At 40.8% G+C, this 21,667-nt stretch overlaps 2 protein-coding genes across 5 annotated transcripts in view; one reads left to right on the top strand and one right to left on the bottom strand.

The window, feature by feature from the left end:
- zgc:162297 (uncharacterized protein LOC555865 homolog) overlaps positions 1-7,453 on the top strand; it is a 32,444-nt gene extending 24,991 nt beyond the window's left edge. The window contains exons 6-7 of one of the 4 annotated variants that reach the window (XM_059992961.1): positions 1,809-1,936; positions 7,058-7,453. In XM_059992961.1, the coding sequence (XP_059848944.1) occupies positions 1,809-1,936; positions 7,058-7,248 (319 nt within the window). In that variant the 3' untranslated portion in view covers positions 7,249-7,453. The remainder of the gene's footprint in view (positions 1-1,808; positions 1,937-7,057) is intronic. The other 3 variants (XM_059992962.1, XM_059992960.1, XM_059992963.1) reach the window with 3 other exon arrangements.
- A 73-nt stretch (positions 7,454-7,526) lies between these two features.
- si:ch211-260e23.9 (uncharacterized protein LOC555795 homolog) overlaps positions 7,527-21,667 on the bottom strand; it is a 43,151-nt gene continuing 29,010 nt past the window's right edge. Inside the window, exons 4-5 of the mRNA XM_059992964.1 lie at positions 20,940-21,027; positions 7,527-7,748 (exon numbers count right to left, since the gene is read on the bottom strand). Of these exons, the coding sequence (XP_059848947.1) occupies positions 7,722-7,748; positions 20,940-21,027 (115 nt within the window). The 3' untranslated portion in view covers positions 7,527-7,721. The remainder of the gene's footprint in view (positions 7,749-20,939; positions 21,028-21,667) is intronic.

Below are 21,667 nucleotides of genomic sequence, written 5' to 3'. Positions count from 1 at the left end.
GAGTTCCTGCCTTGAATCAAATGACCATGGATTCATTCTTCACTCCGGAGGGTTGAACAAATAATTTAGGCTGACAGTTCTGTCTTGTCAGAATTGTCATCTTTCATTTATGATCCAAAAACTGGGTCCAACCTGTCAGTTCAAGTGCAATAAGAAAAATGGGTTTCTTTCAGTGTTCTGAACTCTCAGTCAAAAAGCATTAAAATGGATTATATGATCATTAGTCCATTGATATTTGTAAGTCTTTGCAAAGTGCAGATTTGTTGCCACATTTGGCTCTGTTATAATTGAAATTACATTTCCAAAGTGTTTTTATTGACTATGTTGCACTCAAGAACAGGCACACCGGAAATACGAATATTTCTGTTGGTTGCGTGAAATGACAAGAGATGTATTGAGGGTTAGCCAATTGAAATCATCACCAGTTCTTAGAAAGAAAACTAACCAGACCTTGACACACTTTCCAAGAGGAAGTGTTGTGTCTACAAATGGTATCAGCACCCAGTTTGAAGAACTGGTTGTGATTCTGTTTTTTTAATTACAAAAGCATTGTATGTATTGTACAAAAGAAGAAAAGCTAAGCTAATATCTAGGAAGAAATATCCACAAGGCTGCAACTTGGGATTTCATAGGTTTATGTAGATATTATAAAATAAAATAATCACAACAATAAGAATAGAAGCTGAAATGGGGTATATGTTCCTTCAAGCCAGCTCAGTACCTTGGTTTATCAGATTTTGGCTTTGACTCTATATTTCCACCAATTTTGACTCCCCTATAAAGTTCAAAAGTCTGTCTCAGCCTTGAGTATATTCAGTTACTTGCTTTCCATAGTTCCTTGCGGTGGAGAATGCCAAAGATTCAATGAACATCTTCCTGATCACCATCTTAAACAGACAGCCCATCACAAACGAGAGAAAATCTGCAGGTGCCGGAAGTCCAAGCAACACATACACAACATGCTGGAGACCAAAACTCAGCAGGCCAGAATAAACGTTTTGTGCCAAGGCCCTTCTTCAGGACTGAAGAAAAGAAGATCAGTCAGAGATAGAAGGTGGGGGAGGGGAGGAAGAAACACAAGGTGATAGGAGAAACCGGGAGAAGGGGGGAAGGGTGGAGTCTAGAACTGAGAGGTTGATTGGTGGAAGAGATACAGTAACTATGTTCCCAAGCTTTAGGTTCCCCTATGAGAGGAAACATCCTCTCAGATTTTATTCCATCAGACCTCCTCTCTTTTAACTTCTGTTCACAATAGACCCAATGTGCTGACTCTCTCCTCGGGATAATCCCTTCATCACAGCCTTGACAATACTTTGTGACCTTTGTTCAATGCAAGCATATCCCTCATTGAATAAGGAAACTAAAACAGTACAGGTATGAGATCAGCAAGAGCCTGTAGAATCAAGATAAAAATTTAGCTGACTTTCCCAGTGATCAAGATGAAGGAATAAATAAAATTAGGCCAATTAAAATACCAATTACACACAAAGACCTAGACAACCTAGGACAGAGGAATTTGAATGGAGAATTAATATTTTACTGCATAGGGAACAGTTAGCTTGGAATGGGTTGCTAAATGAGACCATGGAACAGGATAGTCTGCAAAAGATTAAGTAATTATTTGGGAACTAATAGATGACTGAAATATATCACTTTGTTTTCCAAGCATACTGTGTAGTTTAGCCTTATCAGCTTTTTAGGCTTCATTCCTCATTAATTTGCCAGCACTGATTCCTTAGCATGTCAGTTTTAAAACTACTCTGCTGTTTGAAATAATGATCTGCAATCGTTCACTTGTTTCTTTTCAGCTCGCATGCCATGACATCAGATATCAGTGTATCAGAGACAGGCAGGGCTGCAGAATTCTTCCTCTCTGACGGTGTCATACTAACTGGAGTAGCCACTGGGATGGAGGCAAATCCTGCAGAACTGAAAGGTGTGTGGAACCTTCTTTGTCTTGCTTGTGTCCTTCAGCTTCCAGTAGTTCCCATGCAAATGAAAATTGCAAACAATGATGAGCAGATAGATTTTCTGGCCAAATTAACCTTTTCACATCATTGTGATACATTTATAATGTATGCACTTTCCACCCAAACCAGCCCATGGAGAAAGCCCCAGGTCTCTTGGGGGGGTGGGTGGAGGGATTTCTTCAAGGCCTGATCACCCAAGTCTTCACACTATCTCAGCATTTTTCTAGATTATCAGAACTGATCTAGGAAATTACTTCTGCCATGATTATTCCATGAAGTAGCTTTATTTTGTAAGGAAAGATCACTACCCTGGTCTGAAGCAAATCCACTCATATATAAAAGAATTCGGAAAAATTGGAGTCCCCCATGAACAAGCAGATTATTCAAGAGATCCATGCTTCTGAGAGAGAAAAAAGCCATTTCTGGATATCAGAAACATAGGAAAACTGGAGCAGGAGTTGGCCACCAGGCACTTTGAGCCTGTTCCACCTTTCAGTATAATGATGGCTTATCAATGCTGATTTCAACTCCTGGGCTTTACCATAACCCTCAATTCCAGAATATTTCAAGCTAGGGTGCCTAAGACTTTGGGACAGTACTGCATTTGTCAATATGGAGCAGAGATAAATCTCTAAATCTGACTGGAACAAAATATGTTGGACATGGCAAGGATGGAGCACTGCAGGAGGGATGTGGGACAGGAGTAGTGGGTGCAGACACACCCACTGCTGAGACACCCAGGCAAGGTAATTTAATTCCAAGCAGTTGGTTTATTGTTCACTACAGTATGTCTCTCTGGTGCTTCCTGCTCCCTTCCGTCTCTCCCCCCATTTTCCCAACCATGATTCCCCTTTCCCTGCCCTCTTCCCATTCTCAGTCCACAATAGCAACCAGTATCAGAATCTGGTTTATCATCACTCACATATGCTGTGAAATTTTTTTAGTGGCAGCAGTACAGTGCAATACATAGAACTACTCCAGTGTTGTGAAGAAAGTCTTTGGCACCCTAGCTATATATATGTGCATAAGACTTTTGCCCACTAATGTATCTATTTCTACCTTAAAAATATCAAATAATCCGGAATCTGCTGTATTAGGGGCAGAGGATTCCAGAAATTTGTAGGTTTCTCAATCTTAAATGATTGTCACGTTATTTTGTAGCTGTGCTCTTTGCTTGTGACTCTCATTCGTGAAAACATCTCAGGATCAACTTGTCAAGCACTTTTTAGGATTTTGGATGTTTGAATAACAACACCAGCCATTCTTCTAAACTGTAAGGAATATGAACCCTAAATTGTCTAGCTTTTATTGGTAGGACAACCTTCTCATCTCAAGAATTAGCCTGATAAACCTCCTTTGTATTGATACCAAGCTTATTTGTTTTAATTAAGAGAGCCAGTATTCCAGATGTGGCCTTACCAAAGTCCCGTACTATGATAACAAAACCTCTCTATTCTCAATTCCAACCCCTTCAAAGGAAGGTACAACAAGCAGTTAAGAAGGCCAACGTGCCCCTTCTTAACTGCTTGGTGGACCTTCCTGCTAACCTTTTGTTATTCATGCACAACATTCAGATTCCTCTAAACGTCACTTTCTTGCAATCTTCCTCTTCTTTCCTCTTGTCAAAATGTATGACCTCATACCTTCCCATATTAACCTGCGTTTGTCAGATTTTTGTCCCGATGCTAATTGCAAAATCACAGCGTTCTCATCTACTGTACCTGTTTTCTTGTCAATGCCAAACATGGAAAGCTTACAATTTTTCCCCTCCTCCTGCTAATTAATAATGAGCAGTAAACAATTGTTGGTCAAGAATCTTTACCTGCAGTGCTCTAGCCTGAAAAGGATGAATGCATTCTAATTCTTTGATGTGGCAGCCCATTTTCACTCTATGCCAACACAGTTCCACCAATACCTTGGACTCTTAATTTATTCAGCAGACTACTTTGTGGCACCTTGTCAAATACTTTTTAACTACATTTTATAGCTCTCCCATTTATCAGCTCTCCATGTCACATCGTCAAAAGAATTTGAGCAAATTTGTCAAACTTGATTTAAGAACTCACTTTTCTAAATGATTAGTTATTTCCTCCTTTGATTATTGACTCTCGCATGTAGCCAATATTAGACATTAACTAACTGGCCTATAGTTCACTGCCTTTCTTCCTCTGTTTTTGAACAAGAGAGTTACGTTGGCTGTTTTTCAATCATCTGGTACTCTTGCAAAATTTAATTAGTTTTGAAAGTTTTCAGCCAATGGGTCGACAGAGACATAGAGGACCACAGCATGAAAACAGGCCCTTTGGCCCATCTATTCCATGCCAAAGATGTATTTCCAAGCTAATCCCATTTATCTGTATTTGGCCCATATCCCTCTAAGTTACTTATATCCCAAATGTCTTTTAAACATTGTAAACAGGTATTTGACAAGGTCCCTCATGAGAGACTCATCCAGAAAGTCATGAGGCATGGGATCAGTGGAATCTTGGCTGTTTGGATAAAAAATTGGCTTACAGGAAGAAAGCAGAGGGGAGTAGGTGAAGGAAAGTATTCTGCCTGGAGGTCGGTGACCAGTGGAGTGCCACAAGGATCTGTCCTGAGACCACTGCTCTTTGTGATTTTTATAAATGATCTGGATGAAGAGGCGGAAGGATGGGTGAGTAAGTTTGCAGATGACACAAAGATTGGAGGAGTTGTGGATGGAGCTGTAGGTTGTCGAAGGTGACAAGAGGATATAGACAGGATGCAGAGTTGAGCAGAAATATGGCAGATGGAGTTCAATTTGGATAATTGTGAGATGATGCATTTTGGAAGGACAAACCAGAAGGCTGAGTACAGGGTTCATGGTCAGTTACTTAAGAGTGTGGATTGTCAGAGGGACCTTGGGGTTCAAATCCATACATCCTTCAAGGTCGCTGCACAGGTTGATAGGATAGTTAAGAAGGCCTATGGGATGCCAGGCTTCATTAACAGGGGGCTTGAGTTCAAGAGTAGAGAGGTCATGTTGTAACGCCACAGATCTCTGGTGAGATCACACTTAAAGTATCATGTTCACTTCTGGTCACCTCATTATAGGAAGGATGTGGAAGCTATAGAGAGGGTCTAGAGGAGATTTACCAGGATGTTGCCTGGTTTGGAGAACAAGTCTTATGAGGCAAGGTTAGCAGAGCTGGGACATTTCTCTTTGGAGTGTAGAAGGTTGAGAGGGGACTTGATAGAGGTCTACAAGATTATGAGAGTCATAGATAGGGTGGATAGTCAGTACCTGTTTCCCAGGGCACGAACAGCAAACACCTGAGGGCATATGTACAAAGTTAAGGGAGGGAAGTTTAGGGGAGACATCAGGGAAGTTTTTTACACAGAGGATTGTGGGTGCCTGGAATGACTTGCCAGTGATGGTGGTGGAGGCTAAAACATTAGGGGTATTTAAGAGCCTCTTGGACAGGCACGTGGATGAAAGAAAAATAGAGAGTTATGGGGTAGTGTGGGTTTAATACATTTTTTAAGGAATATATGAGTCGGCACAACATGAAGGGCTGAAGGGCCTGTACTGTGCTGTAGTATTCTAGTGCCTAGTGTCTTGTGTAATTGTACCTACCTCTAGAACTTCCTTTGGTATAGTTTCACTCTCTGTGTGAAAAACCTTCGCTTGTATCCTTTTTAAAGTTCAAATCTGTTGAACAGTAGCGCAGCTGAGGCTTCTTTAGATCCTTCAATTGCCTGCTTGCAGTCACATCACCCTACCCCTCATCCAGTGTTAGTTAAGAGATAGATCACCTAATATATCTGATTGCCACCTGGAGTACTGTCTCCAAGTATTTCTCTCCCTCTCTGAACCTAGGGCTGACTTTCTTCATCTTAAAATTGTGAGCACATTGTTCTGTGTCTGACCAGAAAATACTGTTAATATGCATACAGCTAATCTTTTGATTTTATTTAATGTTGGTGATATATCCTGTGCTTGTCTGGTGAAGGCTCTTCAACTTGAAACATTAACAGTTGTTTCTTTTCTCAGTTGCTGACCCACTGACGGTTTCCAGCATTTTATGTTTTTATCCTGTTTCCTACTATTGGTGTTAACTGATAGGTTTACGGTTGCATGAATCTGTAGTGGTTCAATAATATATCTAGGGACTATAATACAGTTCTCCCAGATGGGAAATTGTCCCAGAGCAGTAAGTTGATAAAAGGTGTGGTCAAAGAGCTTGCATAGTATGTATCCTTTCCCACCAAAATACTTTGTATGGATATTATTTAGCTTCATTTGGCCTTTTTACATTCTTAATCCCATCTAAATCAATATGATTAGTAGGGCAAAAATTATTAGGTTTATTATTATTCTGATCATCCTCTGAATCAGGCATTATTTGGAAGCTTGAAGGTCAAAGCATTTCAAGGTGCCTGTTCTATGTTCTGCTTCTTTCCTAACTTTCTGTCCTTGATAATGTAGTGGGTTTTGACAATTTGATTCCAGATTTCAATTGAAAAGATCCATTACTTTATTTATTTTGAAATGCAGTGCAGAATAGGCCCTTCCAGTTTGGAGCCACGTTGCCCAGCAACCACAGTTTAACCCTAGCCTAATCATGGGACAGTTTACAATGACAGTTAACCTACTTAACCTACTAACCGGTATGTCTTTGGACTGTGGGAGCAAACTGGAGGATGCGGAGAAGACCTATGTATTCCATGGGGAGGATGTACAGACTCCTTACAGATGACGTTGGATTTGAACACAGAACTTTGACACCCCTGAGCTTTAATAGTGTTTCATTAACCCCTATGCTACCATAGTATCCAATTATTTAATCCACTTGTAGAGAATCCCTTTTTACCATTATTCTTTGAGTGGTTTTCTATAGTTGTTCCTTGAAGCTTTCAATTTTCCCTCCTTTTACCACTTCATGGGTAAACTAATTAAATTTCATGAAATAAAAGTTCTGAATTTATATGCTCTGCCTTTTTCTACATGATTCCATTTTGTGTTTTGCAGCATAAAACAATTTAATACTGTATAACATCTGGATTATCAATCCTCAGGGGATACAAGTTATTTGTTTTAATTGCATCTTTGGCATTCTTTGCAGAGGTTAAACAGGCTTTAAAAATTCCTGTCCTCATCGGCTCTGGTGTGACCTATGAAAACATGGAGCAGTACATGGATGCTGATGCCCTCATTGTTGGTTCACATTTTAAAAGAGCAGGATACTGGGCCAACGAACTTGACCCCGAACGGATTAAGAAATTTATGACAAAAATGCATCAGCTGAGGAAATGAAATGTAAGATAAAAATGAAACTGCAAGATAGATCTACAGCTGTTTATTGAAAGAAACTTGTACATCAAGCAAACTAATTTTGTTGCACACACATTCACTATTCTTTGATTTTATTTCATCCTTTTCTGTTTTCATGTTGTGCATTTTTATGGTCTGTATTAATTTTAATGTATTTAACTCCATTTTCAGTCACATTTACATATCTTTTGATTGTAAAATATTATTAATAAATTCTAAAAGAAGAAATAATTGATGTACAGTCTGTAACTTTGGAAATTTAGGGGAGAAAGGTCTGGATTTCTGAGATTGATACCTTAATAACATATACATGCATATCAGTTGAAATTAGCTTTAGAATATGATGGGCATCACTATCCTGTGATACAACGAGTTGCTGACGACGTTTCTGGCGGAACTTCAGATAGTGATGAGGAGCCATGCAGGAATCAGATAGATCAGCTGGTTTAACAGTGTCACAACAGCAACCTTGCACTCAATGTCTGTAACATTAAGGAAATGGTTGTGGACTTCGGAAAGGGAAGTTGAGGATCATACGCTCATTTAGGGATCAGCAGTGGAATGGGTGAGCAGTTTCAAATTCCAACATCTGGGGCCCATTGTATTGATGCAATTACGAAGAAAGCATGACAGCGACTGTATTTCATGTGGAATTTGAGAAGTCTTGGTATGGCACCAAAAACATTTACAAAGTTCTGCAGATATCTAGGTTGCTAGGGTTGTCATGGATGGTAGTGGGGATAAGCTGCCACTACGTATAAAATGCTCCAAATGACATGCATCACTAACAGCCTCTGACAATCAAGTCCAACTCTTGGTCACGTGTGGCTTAGTTACTAGGCCCGGTGGAACTGTTTGTACTGACATGGGGCAAAGGTGGACCACTGGCGCCTCAAAACCAGTTGCCACAGGCAGGTGGGGCTCATCTGCCTTAGATGGCAGCCCACTTAGAAGGAAAACTCTGATCTTAAACCTCCACTACCTTGAGGCCACACCCACCCATGGGAGAGGCTTCAGGAGCAAACCCTGAGGAAGAACTCTAGAGCGGCTCGATGTTGTTTACAACTTCACTCTGGCAACCTCTGCGACGACACCGGTGCCAAGCTGTATCAGCACTTGCCCTTCCCTTGGACTACATCAGTGATGTGGAGAGGGAGAACATGGGCAACAGCCGGTTCCTCAAATCTTCCCACCCAGTCCACCAGAGGCACAAATCTATGATCCCCTGTGATCAACAGCTGACTACAGTGTACAGTACAGTATTCTTCCTCATCTCTGTTTTAAAGGAACACCACTCTATGCTGTGTCCTTTGGTTGTAGATACTCCCACCATAGGCCTTTCACTATTCGATAGGTTTCAATTAGTCACCAATCATTCTTCTGAATACCAGAATACAGGCTCAGCCATCAAACGCTCTTCATATGAAAAGCGTTTAATCCCAGAATCATTTTCTCAAACCTCCTTTGAACCAACTCCAGTATCAGCACATCATTTCTCAGATGGTGGGGGGGGGGGGCGCAAAGCAACTCACTTTCCTCCAAGTGAGGCTTCACCAGTGTTTTATAAAGTCTCGGCATTACATTGTTGCTTTTGTTTTCTAGTCCTCTTGAAATGAACGCTAACATTGCACTTGCCTTCCTCAACACAACCTGCAAGTTAACCTTTAGGGAATCCTGCACAAGTACTCCCAAATTCCTTGGTGTCTTAGTATTTTGTATTTTCTCTCCATTTAGAAAATTGTCAAACATTTCATTTCTTCTATCAAAGTGCATGACCATACACTTCCCAACACTGTATTCCATCTGCCATTTCTTTGCCCATTTTCCTAATCAATGTCCTTTTATAGCATCTATTTCCTCAAAACTACTTGCCCCTCCACCTATCTTCGTATCGTTTGCAAACCTTGCAACAAAGCCATCAATTTCATCATCCAAATCATTTACATATAATGTAAAGAGAATCAGTCCCCATAGAACACTGTTAGTAACCCGCAGCCAACCAGAAAGGGTTCTCTTTATTCCTACTCTTTGCCTCCAGCCGATCAGCCACTGTTTTATCTATGCTAGAATCTTTACTACCATGGGCTCGTAGCTTTTTAAGCAACTTCATGTGTGGCACCTTGACAAAGGCCTTCTGAAAATCCAAGTACACCACATCAACTGATTCTCCTTTGTCTATCCTGCTTGTTATTTCTTCAAAGAATTCCAACAGATTTGTCAGGCAAGATTTTCTCATGAGGAAACCATGCTGACTTTGGCCAATTTTATCATGTGTCTTCAAGAACCCAAAACTATATCACTAACAATTGACTCCAGTATCTTCCCAACCACTGAGGTCAGACTAACTGGCCTATAATTTCCTTTCTTCCTCTCTCCTTTCTTGAAGAGTGGAGTGACATTTGCAACTTTCCCATCTTCTGCAACCATTCCAGAATCTAGTGATTCTTGAAAGATCGTTACTAACGCCTCCAGAATCTCTCAAGCCAACTCTTTCAGTACCCTGGAGTGTACACCATCTGGTCCAGGTGACTTATCTACCTTCAGTTCCCCAAGAACCTTCTCCCTAGTAAAGGTAACTTCACAAACTTCATGACCCCTGACACCTGGAATTTCAGCCATACTGCTACTGTCTTCCACAGTGAAAACTGATGCAAAATATTTATTCAGTTCGTCCGCCTTATCCTTGACCCCCATTACTATCTCTCTAGCATAATTTTCCAGTGGTCCAATATCCACACTTGTCTCTCTTTTACAGTTTTGACAGTTGTTTTTATCTTAAGACATATAATTAGCAGTAAAATCTTGATTCCAGGAAAGGTAAATCATTTGTTCGTTTGATAGTTATTTGATTTCTTCAGTTTTTACAAGCTATTTTTCAGGAGTAATCTTTAGTTTTCCCTTTTATATATTCTTTGCTAAAGAAGAAAATAATGCTAAGGTGGTAACATATATCCCATACAGAAAACTGTTCCATCAATTACATGTTATCCAGAGTGTTCCTTTTCAGCCTTGTGGCGCATCAGACAGAATAATTTTTTTTTGCTGTTTCCATAGTATTTGACTATTTTTTATGCGTCTGAGTTGCTGGCTCGACAATCGACTCAGCGTGGATGGAATGCGTGCAAGGAGCCAACCAGACTTCAACTTGCGACCATTTGCCTCAAAGTTCAGTGCTGATGCCACTACACCACCGGACAGCTATTACCAAGAGATCATCTGCAAAAAAGACTGTATACTTCCACTTTGTGCAGGAATGGCAACTTGGAGCCAGATTGCCATCCTTATTGGAATTGGAATTCATGAGTATGTTTTGTTTTATGAAGCACAGAGGACAAAAAAACCACCTGTCCCCACTCCAGCAGTCTACAGCTGACTTAAAATTTGAAGAACTAAACTTGTGTGCTAGTCTTAATAAAGCACTTGTACAATAGCTGAAACAACATCTACTTAATTTCATTCCACAAATGTTCTCCAAATAAGCTTACATCATTTCAAATGCAAAAACAACCATAATGTTGTAATTTAATACAGTCGCAATATGTAACTTGTAAGGTTGAGACTGCTTAGACCACGAGACAGCTCCTAGTGTTGCATACACAGCTAGGGGTGCCTACTTAATCATCTTGTAGAAGGTCTGAGCAAACAACTAAACTTGGCTTTCTAAGATCTGGCAGTCAACTAATGGTAAGTTACTTACGTAGAGATGCTAATATGATCATCCACTGCAGGTCAGTGGATATATGATCATATAGCTTCAACACTAGGTGCTTGGATTTAATCCTGACCTCAGGTCTTGTGTGTGTGTGTGTTCCATATGTTCTTGTCTATTAGTTCCAGTTTCCTCCCACATCTCAAAAGTATGTTGGTAGGCATGTAAGTAAGTGATAAAAGAACCAAAGGGGGTGTTGAACGTATAGTAACTATAAAAAGTGTTCACACACCCACCCCCCCCAGAAGTTTTCATGGTTTACTGTTTTACAACATTGAATCACAGTGGATTTAATTTGGCTTTTTTGACACTGATCAACAGAAAAAGACTGATGTCAAAATGAAAACAGATCTCTACAAAGTGATCAAAATTAATTTCAAATATAAAACACATGGTAATTGATTGCATAGGTTTTCACAACCCCCTCCCCTTAACGTGACACACTAAATCATCCCTGGTGTAGCCACTTGGTTTTAGAAGTCACATCATTAGTTAAATTGAGACACGAGGAAATCTGCAGATGCTGGAAATTCAAGCAACACACACAAAATGCTGGTGGAACACAGCAGGCCAAGCAGCATATTTTGGAAGAAGCACTGTTGATGTTTCAGGCCGAGACCCTTCATCAGGACTAACTGAAAGAAAAGATAGAGATTTGAAAGTAGTGACTTTCTACTTTCAACTCTTTCAAATTATTTCCCCCCTCCTTTTTTTCTCTCTCTCTGCCCATCACTCTTTGCTTGTTCTCCATATTCCTCTGGTGCTCCCCCTTTCTTTTTCCCTAGGTTTCCCATCCCATGATCCTTTCCATTTTCCAGTTCTGTATCTCTTTTGCCAATCTCCTTTTAGCTTCACCACACCCTCTCCTGTCTTCTCCTATAATTTCGGATTTCCCCTTTCCCCCTCCTACTTTCAAATCTCTTACTATCTTTTCTTTCAGTTAGTCCTGACGAAGGGTCTCAGCCCGAAACGTCAACAGTGCTTTTTCCTACTGATGCTGCCTGGCCTGCTGCGTTCCACCAGCCTTTTATGTGTGTTGCTAGTTAAACTGAGATCTGTTTTTGTTGACCTATGTGCAGTTAAGGAGTTTCAATTGACTTTAGTAAAAATACACCTGTATCTGGAAGGTCCAAATGCTGGTGAGTCAGTATCCCGTCAAAAACTACACCATGAAGACAAAAGAACACTCCAAGCAACTCCATGATTATTGAAAAGCACAAGCCAGGAGATGGATACAAGAACATTTCCAAGTCATTGAATATCCTTTGTATGAGTAAGTCAATCATCAAGAAATGGAAAGAATATGGCACTGTTGTATATCTTCCTGAAGCAGGCCATCCTCAAAACTGAGTGATCATGCAAGAAGGGGACTAATGAGAGAGACTACCACCCTGACAACTCTGGAGGAGATACATCTTCAGTGGCTGAAATGGGAGAGACTGAGCAGATAACAACTGTTGCCCGGCTGCTTCACCAGCTGCAGCTTTATAGGAGAGTAGCAAAAAGAAAGCATTTGTTTAAAAAAAACTCACATGAGATCTCAGCCAGAATTTGCCAGAAGGCATGTGGAAGAAGGTTCAATGGTCTGATGAAACCAAACTGAGAAAAAAATTGCAGCGTCCAGCTGTGCAAAGCTGAGGGGGATCTATCCACACAGACTCAAGGCTGTAATTGCTGCCAAAGGTGACTTGAAGGAGGTGAATACTTATGCAGTCAATTATTTTGTGTTTATATTTGAAATTAATTTAGATCACTTTGTAGAGAACTGTTTTCACTTTGACACAAAAGTGTCTTTTTCTGTTGATAGGTGGTGAAAAATAATAAAACACAAAAACTTACAAAGAGGGTGAATACTTTTTTACTGTGTGTGAGAGAAGTAAAAAATAAGGTAGGAGACAGAGTGAAGGTGGATGGGATTGTGAGCTGGGACAGCCTAATGGGCTGATTAGCCTTCTTTTGTATTTTAGAAATAAGTATGGTTCTGAATGCCTAAAGAAAAATTAAGGTTCATCTGGCAAACGATAAGGCTTGAGAACAATGTGAAGTAACGCTAATAAATGCTGAGTCTTTAGTAAGCTTCAGCACAAATTGTGTGTGTACTCTTAATAGTGAGAAGTGGAGGGTATAATGGAAGAGCAAGTGGTAGAACCTGGTGATATTCAACATTAACGGATGTCCACGTTACGCAACGGGAATGACCACTATGACTGTACTTGTAGATCTGTGGACCATTGTCATAACACAGAATTTGTTGAAAATACGCACTGATGAAAACATTTTGTAATGCACACATTAATATATCAGATTAAAAGCAACGCCACAAACATTTAGAAGTCATCTCATCTTTCACGATCAATCTGATTGTCTTAAATTAACATAGTTTGAAAGAACTGAAAGCCAAATTTTGCATAATTAAGTACTTGCCATTGCATAACAGAAACAGTCATCTCTTGAGCATTCCAATATTTGACAATATCATGGTTGCACCTGAATACATCCCACTGACCGCCATCTTTAATGGTTCGCCTAGTAACTTACCCTCTGTACTTGATTCTTCCACATGAAGTGGTTTTTAATGGATACATTTTGTTTTCAGTGAATTTATATCTATATCCAGGATCCTATTTAAAAGAAAACTTGCATTGATTTTCATGGTCTATGCAAGAAGGCGAATTTGATAACTGATGAGGATTAGTTCTAATTGGCTATGAACAGCTAAGAATGGTGAGTTCATAGCTGAAATTGAAGTGCCACCATCTTCACAATTATGCACAGTCCTAGATTCAGTTTCATGCTGGCAAGGAGACCAAATTTGTAATGAAGAATTAAAGCTGCGTACAAATCGATTTTTACAGATGGCGTTGAATAAGGAAGGTCAGGCTGTGCCATAAATTAGGGTGATAAAGACTATGATGGCCTTAGAATGAGATTTGTCTTCGATTCTTCAGCAGCACAGCTGGCCTGAGGGGGAAGTTCCTTCAAAGATGCAACTGGCTACTCTATGACTGTGTGCTTGCCCTTTTGTAACTGGAGAAAGATACTGTCAAACTCTGAAGATAGCCAATCATTGTAGCAATAACCTCAGTGTGCATATGAACAATCATGTCTATTCGTAGTTGCTCACCTTGTCATGCTTTTGCACAATACCAGGTAGAGCAAAATAATCCCAAATGATCAGCAGCTAAAAATGTCTACAGAAGCCCTAACCAAATATAATCTATGCAAGCATGTGCAAAGATTTTTTTTTAAATGAAGGTGCTTCCTTCTGTAGGATGTTTAATCCAGAATTTTGCCCAACACTGCAGGAACATCACCGCATTTCCAAGTCAACGTTAGATTCTGGTCCAGCTTGTTGATTTTATTGTGTAATTTTTACCTTCCATTATGCTTGTTTATATGTTAGTAAAATCATCTGTTTGTAAATATTTAGTAACTTGTCCTGTATTAGGATCTCTAGTTTCTTTGCAAAGTCAGTTCATAAGTAAAGCGGTTCAGACCAGCTTGCTGCATGAAGGACATGCTCATTTTCCTTAGTTACTTCTTGTCCTGCTTGCTGGTGCAGGCCACCTCTGTCTTGTATTATGAGAAACATCTAATATGATGTGGCTGTAGGCATAGGGTTTGTGCTTTACTCTTGATTTCTGAAGAAACCGGTGGACAACATCAGATCCATCATTGGGATGGTATGGGACTTAGAAGAAACTGCAGCCAATGATGTAGCCATGTGTGTGCTGCTTTTGTCAGTACGCAGGATTTGGTCACTGAGAGGGTGGCTGTTCAGCTCCACCCAATCACCTACCTGCAAGTGAGGTCACCTGACTGTAGTTATGGTTTTGGAAGTACCATCAAGAAGTTGTTCACTGTTAACGTGATGATGTATTTCCCAGCTCAAACACTTCATCTAGGAAGTGAAGTACCTATTGGAAAGTAGCAGCTCACGGAAGTTTTTGTTAGGGAACTGAATGTCCTTCAGCTCATGGTAGCATCCGTCAGTCTCAAGAGACCATGGATCTGCGCCTGGAGTTGCCAGGGGGCAGGGTTGTATGGGAGATCGGCAGTTGCCCAAGCTGCAGGCCTTCCCCTCTCCATGCCACCGATGTTGTCCAAGGGAAGGGCACTAGGACCCATGCAGCTTGGCACCGGTGTCACAGAGCAATGTGTGGTTAAATGCCTTGCTCAAGGACACAAACACACTGCCTCAGCTGAGGCTCGAACCAGTGACCTTCAGGTTACTAGTCTGATGCCTTGCCCACTAGGCCACGCGCCAACACAGTTGTCAGGGTGGTGGGAGCAATTCAGAAAATGCAAGATAGATACATGTAAAAAAAATTCTAAAGGGAGGATGAGGGGACAATGGCTGAGCATAAAGACAGCATAAAAGCAAAGGAGAGGGCATGCTGTATAATATTAAATTATTGGGAAGATAGATTGGTAAGTTTTTTAAAACTAACAGAAGACAACTAAAAAATAATGAGAAAAGGTGAACTATGAAGTTAAGCTAGCTATTAATATAATGGAGGATATCAAAGGTTTTTTATTATATATATATATAGAGTAAGAGAGGTGAGAATGGATATCAGACCACTGGAGAGGTAGTAACAAAGAACAATGAAACGGTGGATGAACTGAATAAATATTTTGCAGCAACCTTCACTGTGGAAGCCACCAGTAGTATAGCAGAAATTCGTGGCAGAAGAGAATGTAGACGCTCTTACAAATGAAAATTCACTTCGGAAGCTGAAAGGTCTGATAATAATAAGTCACCCGGACCAGATGGCTTGTACCCCAACATTTGGAAAGAGGTAGCTGAAGAGATTGTGGAGGTATTAATAGCGATATTTGAAAAATCATTAGATTCTGGAATGGTTCCAGACGACTGGAAAATTGCAAATGTCACTCCACTCAATAAGAAGGCAGAAAGGTGAAAAAAATAGGAAATTATTGGCCAGTTAGCCTGACTTCAGTGTTTGGGAAGATGTTGGAGTCCATTATTAAGGGTAAGGTTTCAGGGTACTTGAGGTACATAATAAAAAAAAGCCCAAGTCAGCATGATTTCCTGAAGGGGAAATCTTGTCTGTCCAATTTGATGGAACAGGCATCAGTGGATGTCGTTTATGTGGATTTTCAGAAGGACTTTGACAATGTGCCGCACATGACGCTGTTTAACAAGAGCCCATCGTATTGCAGAAGAGGAACTAGCATTGATAAAAGATTGGCTAACTGGAAAAAGACAAAAATTGGGTATAAAGGCACCTTTCCTGGTTGGCTGCTAGTGATTAGTGGTGTTCCACAGGGTCAGTGTTGGGATTACCTTTTTTCATGCTATGTGTCAATGATTTGGAGGACGGAATTGATAGCTTTGTGACCAAGTTTGTGGACAATACAAAGATGGTCGATGGTGCAGTTAGTGTTGAGGAAGCAGGGAATCTGCAGATGTACTTAGATTTGTAGAAATTGCAGATGAAATATAGTGTGGAGAAGTGGCCCTGCACTTTGGTAGAAAGAGAAAAGGTGTCAACAATTTTCTAAATGGTCAGGAAATTCAGAAATCCAAGGTGCATAGTGATTTGGGAGTCTTTGTGCAGATTAAGTTGGTAATGAAGGCAAATACAAGGTTAGCATTCATTTCGAGAGGACTGAATATAAAAGCATGTAATGCTAAGGCTTTATAATGGATTACTGGTCAGACTGCACAAGGAGCATTGTGAGAAGTTTTAGGCCCCTTATCTAAGAAAAGGTGTGCTTGCATTGGAGAGAATTTTCACAAGAATGATTTCAGCAATAATAAGGTTAATGTATGAGGAGTGTTTGATGGATCTGGGCCTATACTCATTGGAGTTTGGAGGAATGAGGGGGAATCTCATCGAAACCTGGTGAATATTGAAAGCGTGGATATGGGGAGGAAATTTTGGGCATGTCTAGGACAAGAGGGGACAGTCTTAGAGTAGAGGGGTGTCCATTTAGAACAAAGAGGAGGAGGAATTTCTTTAGCCAGAGGGTGGTGAATCTGTGGAATTCTTTGCCACAGGTGGCTGTGGAGGCCAAGTCATTGCCTATATTTAAAGTGGAGGTTGATGGGCTCTTGATTAATCAGGGTCTGAAAGGTTATGAAGAGAAGACAGGAGAATTGAGGTTAAGAAGGATAATAAATCAGCCATGGTGTAATGGCGGAACAGACTTGATGGGCCTAATGAGCTAATTCTGCTCCTGTGCCGTATGGCCTTGTATACCATCCTGGAATTTCCCCCGAGCTGTACTTATCTCATCAGCATAACTACGGAAAATGCTCGATGTCTTTACCTTTAACAGAGGTTTCACTGAGATTGTAAAAGGTAAGCACAACTTTAAGGAAATTCTTGGAATACTTCTTGGGTGTCACAGTGGATGGGAACTCAAGGATCAGGGTATATTTCTTATCAAAGTACATACATGTTACCATATACTACCTTGAGATTCATTTTCTTGAAGAACTACAGTTACATGTATGGAAAACTGTACACAAAGACTGACAAACAACCAATGTGCAAAAGAACACAAACTGCGAAAATAGAAAGAAATAATGCTGAGAACGAGTTGTAAAAGAGTCTGTAGGTCATAGAATCAGTTCAGAGTGGTGTAATCCATGCTGTTTCAGGAGCCTGATGATTGTAGGGTCATAACTGTTAGTGAACCTGGTGTTGAGAGCTAAGGTGTCTGTACCTCCTGCCCAGTGGTGGTAACAAGATGGGAGCATGGCCTAGATCGGGGGTCGGCAACCTGCGGCTCCCGAGCCTTTTGTGGCTCTTTCACCTCTGTGCTGCGGCTCCCTGTGGCTTTGGGAAATAATTGGTCAGTATTTAATTAAAATGTATTTTATGTTAGTTTGTTAGCTTTTGAAATGTAATTCTAAATTTGAAGATTATGGTGATCTTGTACAATGTAAGTGTGGCGACACATTTTCTGACACATCCGAAACGGCTCTCAATTAGCCAGCATTCCGGCTAAGGGAGATTGCCTACGGGGGTTTGTGAGTACGTGTCTTTTGCAGCATCTGCGTCCATGGGGGCTGGGTTGAGGGAGGCTTAGAAGCAAGGCTGTTTAGTTCGAATAAAGTTATTCGACTGCAGTTTACTGACTGCCTGAACACACCGCTGCAACGTGTTTTTATCGCTATTAATATACGTCACCACTGCCAATACCTGACACCCGCCAGTGCGCGATTTCTTTAATTTTTCGATCCAAGGTAAGCCAACTATGGAGAATTCTAAAAAAAGAAAAGTGACTGAAGAAAACAGAACGTTTAATGATACGTGGACAGATTCATTTGCTTTCACTGTTGACGAGACTGGTTTACCGGTATGCTTAATATGCAATGAGAAACTAGCAAACAACAAAAAGTCAAATGTCGCAAGGCATTTCCAGAGTAAACACGCAGCCTTTGCTCAAAAATATCCGGATGGAGATGAGAGAAAAAAAGCCGTTTCGGAACTGATGCGGAAGGTTGATCTGAGCAAAAATCATTTCCAGAAATGGATGAAGTCAGGAAAATCAACGACATACGCCAGTTATATTGCCGCTCAGGAAATAGTCAGGCACGGGAAGCAGTTTACAGATGGTGAATATATAAAAGAATCTTTCATTAAGATTTCAGAACATCTATTCACGGACTTTAAAAACAAGAGTGAAATTGTGCAGAAAATCAGGGATATGCCCCTCTCTGCAAAGACTGTCAAAGACAGAACCATAAAAATGGCAGAAGACATCACAAGACAGCAAATTAAAGACATCAATTCAGCTGTGGCCTACTCGATTGCCTGTGACGAGTCTAAAGACAAAGGCGATATTGAACAAATAGCGTTGTTCTGCCGGTATGTAAACTCTGCCGGGCCACAGGAAGAACTGATTGAGTTGATACCTCTAAAAGACCAAACACGGGGGGAGGACATCTGTGAGGCTGTCTTGAATTGTTTAAGAGCCAAAGGAATAAAGACCACCCATCTGGTGTCAGTAGCTACTGATGGGGCTCCGAATATGACGGGAACGCACAAGGGATTTGTGGCTTTACTGCAGAAGTCGCTGGACAGAAAGCTGCTGACTTTTCACTGCATCTTGCACCAAGAGGCACTGTGCGCTCAAACATTTCCTCCGGAATGCACAGAAGTAATGGATGTTGTCATTCAGATTGTCAATAAAATAATGGCAAAAAGTTTAAATCACCGTCAATTCCGTTTGTTACTGGACGAGATGGAAAGCGCATATTCTGATCTCCTGCTGCACAACAAAGTCCGGTGGCTGTCCAAAGGGGAGGTGCTGAAACGCTTTGTCGCGTGTCTGGAAGAAGTGAAAACTTTCCTGGGCAGCAAAGGGCTCAACTTTCCTGAGCTGGAACAGCCAGAGTGGCTGGAAAAGCTACACTTCATGGTAGACATGACAGCGCACCTGAACACGCTGAACACAGCTCTTCAGGGGAAAGGACGCACAGCCCTGCACATGTTGGAGGATGTCTTGGCATTCGAGCGCAAGTTGACAGTGCTTGCCAGAGATTTACAGAAAGGCACTTTGTCTCACTTCCCCAATTTGAGAGAGTTCAAACAAGGTCACGACATGATAATTTCGGAGTATTTACATTCTGCAATCATCGCAATGCAAACATCGTTTGGGAAACGCTTCTGTGAGTTCAGAGAGGAAAAAAACACATTATCCTTCCCGGTCACTCCCTTAAGCATCGATCCTTCCCTACTGAATACGACTGCATTGGCAGGTGTGAGTCAACCTGATCTTGAGATGGAACTGGCCGACATAGCCGACAAAGACATATGGGTGTCCAAGTTTAGACGCTTGACAGCAGACCTTGAAGATGTTGCCCGTCAGAAGGCCGTTCTTGCTCAGAATCACAAATGGAGTGATATTGAAAACCTTCCAAATCCGGACCAACTTGTGTTTGAAACATGGAATGCTGTGCCCGACATTTATGTAAACATGAAAAAGTATGCGCTTGGAGTCCTGTCGATCTTTGGATCCACATATGTATGTGAGCAGGTGTTCTCCAACATGAACTTTATTAAAAACAAACATCGCGCATGCTTCACAGATGACAGCTTGCGATCCTGTGTAAAGATGAAGGTGACGTCAAACAGCCCTGATGTGCAGACGCTGTGCGCTGAGGTCCAGGAGCAGAAATCCCATTAACCAAGTATGATAAATATTTTAATTGCCTATTATTTTATGTATATTCATATTTTTTCATTGTTCAGTGAAATAGTCCTTTTATTTTTCAGGCTGACAGCTGGCTGATGATATTTTTGGTTTGCTGCTGGCGGAAAATTTAAGTTTGGCGTTTTTCATAAATACAAGAAGGACTCAAATAGACATTGAGTATTTTACTTAAAAGTAACTTTCAACCCAACGTCTTTTTTTCGGAGTTCAAAATGTTTTTGTTGCATGCAGAAATGTAATTTCGTTTTCTCTGCAGGAGTTCATCAATTTCATAAATGCAACACATTATAGTTTGTTTATACATAGCATAAAGGCAAAAAAAACGTTGTATGCAGTGTTATTTCATTTTAAATGTCAAACGGGTTTTGCGGCTCCCAGTGTTTTCTTTTCTGTGGGAAACGGGTCCAAGTGGCTCTTTCAGTGGTAAAGGTTGCTGACCCCTGGCCTAGATGAAGAAGGCCATTGATGTTGGATGCTGCTTCCTTGTGGCAGCGCTCCATGGAACTGTATTCAGTAGTGGAAAGGGCTTTCCCTGGGATGGATGGGGCTATACACATCACCTTCTGTTGTATTTTCCATTCCTGGGCATGGGTTATCCATACCAGCCATGATGCTACCAGCAAGATTACTCTCAACTCTGCATCTGTGGAAGTTTGCCAAAGTTTTTGGCGATCGGCTGAATCTACAGGAAATTCTAAGAAAGTAGAACTGATGTACCTTCTTTGTGATGAAACCTGTATGCTGGTCCAAGGAATTTAAAGCTACTTACCCTCTCCACTTCCGATACTCTAATGAGGACTGGCTCGTAAACCTCCAGCTTTTTCCTCCCATAGTTGATAATCAGCCCCTTGGTTTTGCTAACATTGAATGAAAGGTTGTCATTGTAGCACCACTCAATCAGATTTTCAATATCCTTACTACATGCTGAAACGTTACCAACTGTTGTTGTCTTGACCAGTAATTGGGGTGTCATCAGCAAATACAGCACTGTACTCGGATGGGTTGGCCTGGGTTCCGTCCAGACCTATGGTGCTGTCTGTATAGAATTCGCACATTCCCCTGTGATTGTGTAGATTTCTAATGCTTTGTATATGAAGGACTTGAAGCATTGCTGAGGAACCCTACCACCTAGCCCTTTGATCCACCACCTTCAGGAAGGCCATACAGGAGCATCAAGACTAGCACTTCCAGACTGGGCAACAGCTTCTTCCTCGGTTGTGAGATTGATACATGCCCTGCCACCATTGGGATCTTTTGTCACTAAGGCAGTTCACTGTTTCTTGTTTATCTATTCTATGCACTTAACATGCATTTTGAATTTTTATATCTTATGTTTGATATATGTATTGTGGGTGTACGAGGCTTGGAGAAACAATGTTTCATTTGGTTGTATACATGTACAGTTAAATGACAATAAACAAACTTGAACTTCCTCTGAGTACTCTAATTTCCTCCCACATCTCAAAAACATGTAGGTTTGTAGATGAGCTGGCCACT

Source organism: Hypanus sabinus, chromosome 17 (genome assembly GCF_030144855.1).
Source record: "Hypanus sabinus isolate sHypSab1 chromosome 17, sHypSab1.hap1, whole genome shotgun sequence".
NCBI lineage: Eukaryota > Metazoa > Chordata > Chondrichthyes > Myliobatiformes > Dasyatidae > Hypanus > Hypanus sabinus.
This window is presented reverse-complemented; position numbering and strand designations above follow the sequence as displayed.